This window comes from Salvelinus namaycush, chromosome 1 (assembly GCF_016432855.1).
Source record: "Salvelinus namaycush isolate Seneca chromosome 1, SaNama_1.0, whole genome shotgun sequence".
NCBI lineage: Eukaryota > Metazoa > Chordata > Actinopteri > Salmoniformes > Salmonidae > Salvelinus > Salvelinus namaycush.
The window spans coordinates 43404877-43413159 of record NC_052307.1 but is presented as its reverse complement, the minus strand read 5'-3'; the positions used below and the strand labels follow the sequence as shown (position 1 = coordinate 43413159).

Sequence of the window (8283 nt, the reverse complement as noted above, 5' to 3'; positions counted from 1 at the left end):
TGTGCGTATGTGTGTGTGTGTGTTTGGGGTCAGTAGTCAGTTCTCTAGTTCCACCCATCTAAAATAAACCTCGTAAGGTTGAGACAGAAACTGTACTGTGAGAGATAAAAGATAAAAGGCTTCATGTGGGCATGTTTCCTCAAAAACTTGTTTGACTTGCAAATTAATCTATGTATGACACAAGTGTTGAATGCCAAAGAAGAGAAAATGAAAGTAAGGAGAAATAGATATAGAAAATATTTAATGGAAAATGTAATAATATATGTATATATTATCTGATCTGAATATAAATATTGTACCTGCTGTAACCCTGACCAAAAAAGCAACAAAAAAATGAAATATTGGTCCTAAAAAAAGAAAGTAAGGAGAAATGACTGATGTTTGGTTGAGGGGAGTATGGGGTGGGTGTAGGGAGTGCCCCAAACTGGAGGGGTTTCTTCTGAAAATATTTTGTTGACGACCATCGCTATAAACATCCTCACACGTCACACCATTAAAGATCCTAATCTCAGATGGAACTGTGGTGCATGTGTACGCACACACAAACAAACACACACACACACACACACGCACAGTACTACTACTACTAATAGTTTACTTATGAATTGCACCCAACTCCATCCTCCCCCAAACCCCCACCCACCCTCTCATCTTCCAAAAGTCCGTGGCAAAGATGTGTGGGCAGAGGCTGAATAGCACACAGTAGCCAAACATATAAAACAGAAGGACTTTCAGAAAATGAGAGAAACTCAAGTTGACCGAGCTGACTGCCAACAATCTATCAACGTGACCAGCGCAACTTCAGCATAACGGTAAGCGCAAGACCTGCCTAAATCCAGCAACACTTATGGGCTGAACCAATTCAATGGGAAATGTATTAATTAGAACTGAACAGTCGCATAGGTTATTACATTTGAGTACATATTTTTTTGCGTTCAATGAATAGCTAATTTTCTGTGTTCATGTAGGCTCATCAAAGGCTATGGCAGGATGTACTGTAAGTTGCATTTAATTTGAATTGAAATTCTATATTCTATGTTTAATTAGGCTAAATTCCCCATGAGGAAAAAAGCAGCTACAAACTTTTGACATGGTGCAAACCTTTAGTAGGCTAAATCCTACCCAAAGATTATATTACCACTTGATATATTTTATACACTGAGTATACAAACATTAAGAACACCTGCTCTTTCCATGATATAGACTAACCAGGTGAATCCAGGTGAAAGCTAAGATTCCTTATTGATGTCACTTGTTAAATTCACTTCAATCAGTGTACATGAAGGGGAGGAGACAGGTTAAAGAAGCCTTGAAACAATTGAGACATGGATTGTGTATGTGTGCTATTCAGAGGGTGAATGAGCAACACAAAAATGTAAGTGCCTTTGAACGGGGTATAGTAGTAGGTGCCAGGCGTACTGGTTTGTGTCAAAAACTGCAACACTGCTGGGTTTTTCATGCTGAACAGTTTCCCATCTGTATCAATAATGGTCCACCACCCAAAGGACATCCAGCCAACTTGACACAACATTGGGAATCCATTGGAGTCAACATGGGCCAGCATCCCTGTGGAATGCGTTTGACACCTTGTAGAGTTCATGCCCCGACGAATTGAGGATGCTTTCAGTACAGATGAATTGAGGATGTTTTCAATATTAATATCCTCAAAACACCTTGGACTCTACAAGGTGTCTAAAGCATTCCACAGGGAAGGTGTTTCTAATGTTCGGTATATTCATATTTAGTGTATGTTTGTATGATTATCTATTATATTTGAGAGCATATCCAAGGTTCCTATTCAAACTTTATATCAGAGTATGCCTGCTCTACCTCTTTCTGGAGTCTGGGTGTGTAATGTTTTTCAGCGAATAGCTACAGTCAGGTCCATAATTATTGGCAACCTTAATAAAGATTAACAAAAAAGACTGCATAAAATAAATAATACAAATACTGAGCTATAGATGACATGAAAATAGTGCTCTTTGGCCATGCACACCAGCGGTGGGTTTGGCATCGAAAAATGGAAGCATATGCAGAAAAGTACATCATACCAACTGTAAAATATGGTGGTGGATCTTTGACGTTAAGGTGCTATTTTGCTTCCACATATTAAGGTCAACAGCATCATGAACTTTAACAAATACCAGGACATTTTTGCCAAAAACCTGGTTTCCAAGTGGATTTTCCAGCAAGAAAATAACCCAAAGCTATAATCACAATCCGCAAAGAAATGGTTAATTGACCACAAAATCAACTTTTTGTAATGGCCATCTCAGTCTCTGGACTTGAACCCCATTGAAAACTTGTGGTTTGAATTGAAGAGGGCAGTCCATAAGAGCAGACGAAGGATATCAAGGATCTGTGAAGTTTCTGTTAGGAATAGTCTAAGATCCCTCCCAATGTATTATATATTTTTTACCTTCATTTAACTAAGCAAGTCAGTTAATGGGGCTAGGCATCCTGCTACCGGGACAACTTCCGGTGAAACTGGAGGGTGCGCAATTCAAATAAATAATCATAAAAATTATGGATATTAAACATTTAGGGACATATAAGTGTCTTATATCGGTTGAAAGCTTAAATTCTTGTTAATCTAACTGCACTGTCCAATTTACAGTAACTATTACAGCGAAAACATGCCATGCGATTGTTTGAGGACAGCGCCCCACATCAAAATATTTTTCCACCGGCAAATTCACAAATAGCGATTAAATATTCACTTACTTTTTGAAAATCTTCCTCTGATTTGTCATCCAAAGGGTCCCAGCTATAACATGTAGTGTTGTTTTGTTAGATAAAATCCTTCTTTATATCCCAAAAAGTCTGTTTAGTTGGCGCCATCGCTAAACTTTGTTTCAACAAGTCAAAATAAGTTTCTATTTACTCCTCAGATACCCTAAAATGTAATCAAACTATAATATTTCTTACAGAAAGAAGTATGTTCAATATTTTAGCAGGTGCGTCCTGTCTTCATGGCACGCGCAAACACGAATTTCCAAGACTGTGTCCTTCTACTGAAACTTCTGACACCTTGTGGAAGCCATAGGAATTGCATCCAGAGAGCTAATTTTCAGTATGCCCTTATACTTGCCATTGTAAGAGGATGGTCTCTCTCAAAAAAAAATTCAGGTTGGATTTTCTCCTAACATATCTATTGTGTTATATTCTCCTACATTATTTTAACATTTCTACAAACTTCAAAGTGTTTTCTTTCCAATGGTACCAATGCATATCCTGGCTTCAGGGCCTGAGCAACAGGCAGTTTACTTTGGGCACGTCAGTCAGGCGGAAATTGAGAAAAAGCCCTAAGAAGCCCTAAGAAGTTTTAAGATCAAATTCTTATTTTCAATGACAGCCTAGAAACAGTGGGTTAACTGCCTTGTTCAGGGGCAGCTCGGGGATTCAATCTTGCAACCTTTCGGTTACAAGTCCAACGCTATAACCACTAGGCTACCTGCCGCCCCAATGTGTTCTTCAAGCTCATAAAACATTTTAGAAAAAGGCTCAGTGTCTTTATCCTCAGTGTGTGTGTGCTAGAGAATTGAATACAGGGATGCCAATAATTTTGACTCCTATCTTTTTTAGATATTTTTTATTACTTATTACTTCTTTTTTTCGAGCATACAATATAGCTCTGTATTTGTATTATTTATTACATACAGTCTTTTTTGCTCATCTTTATACAGTCTCAGCTCATCATCCATAATTATGGACCTGGCTATACATTATCCAATCTATATTATCTCACAGGGTTTATAGAGATATGCCTATGTTTTATTTGACAGTCCTGTGTTGTCCTGTTTGTTGGCTATTATTTACTTAAGAATTATAATGCTGTAACAATAAACTTTCTTGTACTTCCTTTCAATAATTAATCACATTGAGTAACTGGTATAAATAATGCCATATGTAGGCCAATTGGAGCAAATTGCTTTAATGAATTCCCCCAAAAACAAGTTCGGATTAGGTACTGGCTAGTTTATCATATAATTATGATTAGAATAGGATAACTCCAGGTAACTCCAGGTAAAGGTTTCCCATAGGCACAGATCCGTAGTCTGCTTACTCTCCAGAAGTCCTAACCCTAACCATTAGGGTGAAACAGTAAACGGATGTTAGATCAGTATCTCTACGGTCATCTTCATCGTACTCCTGTAAATGGTGTGACTTTCTCTCTCCCCTGTACTCTCTTTCCTCTCCAGATGACTGTAGTAACATGGGTCATCATGCTCCTCTGTGTTATTCTACCGAGAGTGAATGGTCTCACCTCCTTCCATGAATTCTGTGAGTGTGTGTTTGTATTTCTCTCTTTATCTCTGAGCTGTGTGTGTTCCTGATTGTAAGTATCAATGGTTTCTGCCTGTATCTCTTTATGTACACTGTACTCTCAGTGTTTTATTGTGGATCTAATTTAAGTCTCTGTGTGTGTGTGTGTGTGTGTGTGTGTGTGTGTGTGTGTGTGTGTGTGTGTGTGTGTGTGTGTGTGTGTGTGTGTGTGTGTGTGTGTGTGTGTGTCTGTAGACATGGTTGTTAAGGGGGACAGTTTGGTGACTCTGACATGTCCCACGGCATTCTCTGGCGCTATGACGTGGAAGTACGATACTGAGGATTTAGACAAACCTCAGGTCCAAGGCCATAACCTGATACTGAATGAGGTGGACTGGTATGGAGAATACAGCTGTTGGGATGGAGACAGGAAACTAGGATCCATCTATCTACTGGAGGAGCTGGTCCCGGAGGAACAGGACGGTGTGTGTGTTTGTGACAGAGAGAGAGTTTATTGCCCACATGTCTCTACCACATGTCTGGTTGTTCATGTGTGTATGTGTATGTGTGTGTGTGTATGTGTGTGTGTGCTCTGCCTCTCTCTGTAGATTATTTAATCAGCTGCCGGGCCAAGTCTTATGGCTGCACCTTTAACTGTAGCTGGACCAGCAGTGAATTCACAGCTGTCCGTCTTGGGCTGGGCCATGACTGGTAAGTAACACACACACACACACACACACACACACACACACACACACACACACACACACACACACACACACACACACACACACACACACACACACACACACACACACATACAAACGTAGCCTTTTCCATAGTTTTTATTCAGACACAGACAGACATTCTTATTTAATCTGATGTGTACTGTACAGATGTAGGATATGAATTTGAGCACTCTTCTGTTGCTGAAAATTGCAAACTTGGAGTCTATTAGTTTTATCAAGGCTTCTAAAGTTTGTAATTTCCACTTTGAAATGAAAATGTCCATTAATTAGAAACCACATAAAAATTAACATTTCCTGTCGCTGCAGGATTATTTTCCTGCTGTAGCAAACTCCCTCAAATTAAGACTCTACATCTGTATGTGTCTCCAGTACTGACAGCCAGGAATCTTGCACCTGGGTATACCCAACGACCAGCCTCCAAGATGGAGGGTTGGAGTTTGAACTGACACATTCGCTTTCACCCTACACTGAGGAGGCCGCTCCCCTAGTGGTCACTGTTGAGGCCATCACCAAGCAGGAGTACCTCAGGAAGACTAAGAGGTTCTACCTACACGACATTGGTGAGTGTATCTACCTACATAACAGGTGGTATTAAAACCATGTACTTCCATGGTACTTCTTTCCAGAGTAAGGAAAGGCTTAAAACAAAATTAATTTCCATTTGTTTGCAAATCTCATGTGTGTAAGAATATTATGTGTGATTACGCAAACCAAAAACAAGTGTCACAGGCCTATGTAACACCGTTGTATTCACAAAGAAGCTAGCGGAAGCAAATGGTCCCGAAACCTACATGAATTTGTCCTATATGCTTGTTTTCATTTTTCCACTGTAAAATGTTTCGCTTTGGGGCAACCTTTTTTGCTACATTGTGCACTAATGAATACACTCCTGCCTATTATGTACATGTCCACAGTCCAGCCAGACAGTCCTGCAGGGATGAAGTGCCAGGTGATGGATCAGAGATTGAAGGTGAAAGTAGAACCACCAGCCACCTGGAACTGTCCGCCCAGCTACTTCCCTCTGGAGCACCAGATAGGATACATTTTTAAAGACAACGGAAAGGTACAACACACCCACATGTACAAACACACTCACACATACACACACACACACATGCAAGCTTATGCACACATTGACACACACTGGAATTTTGGAATGAAACCATAACTCTCTCTCCTTTGCCTTTCTCTCTCTAGGAGGAGCACTCTATGAATCCTCTCATACCGAGAGGGGTCAGTAAGCTGAGGGTCCGCTCCAGAGACCCCCTGGTCCCTTCCCCCTGGAGCCAGTGGACCCCCTGGAAAAATGTAACCAACTAAGATATAATAATAATATGATAATATATGACATTTAGCAGACGCTTTTTACAGTATCACTTCATTTCTACTATTGCCCTCCACCGTAAGCTACCATTATTTATTCAGGCACTGGTTATCATAGACTAGTGCCTTCTAACAAATATGTAAATCTGCAAAATGGTAACTATTGACATATTTATTGAATTATAGAATTATCTTTTTCATGATAACTATCTGAAAAAAGCTACAAAAGGGTTAACAGCAACCTTTATCCTGAGCACCATTGCAACCCTGGTTTACAGTCTACAAGTGTGTGATGTGATATCTGTCCCTTTATCAATGTATCTTTGTGGTGGTGTTTCTGTGTAGGCTGATGGTTTGGCTCTGTCTCTTTGTACGTCACAACTATTGCTATTAAAAGAGCTGTGAGTTTCCTGCCTCATACTTCTGTTTCCTTGTTTGTATACTGTTTTCTGTATACTATGTATATATATATGTGTTGGGGGGTGTACATACAGTATATGTGTTTTTGTTGATGTTTGGTATCATTGTAACATATTAAAGGTGAACTTGATGATTGTATAGTAATTAAGAAATGGAAGAAAGCAAAAATACTCTATATAATTTAACCACAAAACATTTTACACTAGTCTCATGGATAAGCCTGCTACATAGACACTGATGTAGCATCTGAGTCATTTCTGGGCTAATGTGTTGTGTACTGTGGCTCAATGTGAAGGGCAGCCTGTACCATTCACACTTATTCCGTCACATCCTGTTAGACCAAGAAACACAAACACCCACAGATATGTCCACAGAGACTCACAACGCATGCACGCACACACACACACACACACACACACACACACACACACACACACACACACACACACACACACACACACACACACACACACACACACACACACACACACACACACACACACAGAGGTGCTAGTGGCCAGAGTAATAGAAGGATGGATTGGTATAAAACACAAGTCGATGTGTTGATACCTTTCCATTCATTCCATTCCAGCCATTACATTGAGCCCACCCTGCTATATTCTTCGCCCACCATCCTCCTCTGCCGCACGCACAAAACACTCACACAGACACACACACACATCAGATGAAATATTTCCTACAAGTTTTGTAGTGTAGGTGATCTTTGTTGTGTTTCTTGAATGAGGTGCTCAAACAAAATAACCATCTAGTTGGCTTATGGATAGGAAACACTCTACCATTTACCTTATTACAGGTGGTTACGGGAGGCAAAAAGGAGGAGAAATGCAAAAAGAAACGCAAAGGAAAAGATAGCATCTGCTGCAAGACAGAAAAAAAGAAGGGGACCAAGACTAAGTCGAGATCTGCATTCATTGCTAATGAATAACGGACATCGTGCTCACTATTGTCATATCACTGTCTGTTTCTGGGATCTAGACAGTTAAATACGCCAATAAAATGTCATATTTAACATTTTCCCAAAAAGTTGTGATAATTATTGACTTTCGACACGCATGTCGTTGGTCTATAGAGTGGATGGTCCTCATGCAGACATTGTTTTACTTGTGCAAATTTCAGATGAAAATGCTAATCTGATGAATGTGACCAGAAATTCTTTTTTATCTACTGTAGAAATTAGATCACAACATCAATGCATCAACATATACAGGTTGTTAAAGGGGCAAGCTGCAGTTCAAACAAAAACAAAGTCGACACCTGCCACTGTCTTGGTATACAGGCTGAGTGATGGGGCTGGAGAAATATAACCACTCCAAAATTCATAAACAGAGCTGTCTAATAGCTGACAATCTATGTAGTTTTAACTATGTTTCGAGGCTAAACAGTGTTTGCTTACAATTACATTTGCTTACAAACAATGGAGTAAAACAAGCTTATTATATTTGGGGCACCATTAAATTTTTTATTTACAGAGAGCTTGGGGCACACTCCAACACTCAGACATAAT

At 39.7% G+C, this 8283-nt stretch overlaps 1 protein-coding gene across 1 annotated transcript; it reads left to right on the top strand.

Moving 5' to 3' along the window:
• The first annotated feature begins 686 nt into the window (after positions 1 to 686).
• Positions 687 to 7763, top strand: si:dkey-88e18.2 (interleukin-12 subunit beta). The gene is made up of 9 exons (XM_039003306.1): positions 687 to 812; positions 969 to 997; positions 4203 to 4284; positions 4522 to 4749; positions 4875 to 4977; positions 5385 to 5575; positions 5930 to 6078; positions 6213 to 6323; positions 7573 to 7763. The coding sequence occupies exons 2-9, from the start codon at positions 983 to 985 to the stop codon at positions 7702 to 7704; spliced, it is 1011 nt and encodes a 336-aa protein (XP_038859234.1). The 5' UTR covers positions 687 to 812; positions 969 to 982; the 3' UTR covers positions 7705 to 7763.
• Positions 7764 to 8283: the final 520 nt, after the last annotated feature.

What these genes read in the sequence shown, in the direction of transcription:
- si:dkey-88e18.2 (XM_039003306.1), top strand. An exon ending in CACCTCCTTCCATGAATTCT is followed by an intron (nt 4,285 to 4,521) that starts GTGAGTGTGTGT and finishes GTGTGTCTGTAG; the next exon opens with ACATGGTTGTTAAGGGGGAC. An exon ending in GGTCCCGGAGGAACAGGACG is followed by an intron (nt 4,750 to 4,874) that starts GTGTGTGTGTTT and finishes CTCTCTCTGTAG; the next exon opens with ATTATTTAATCAGCTGCCGG.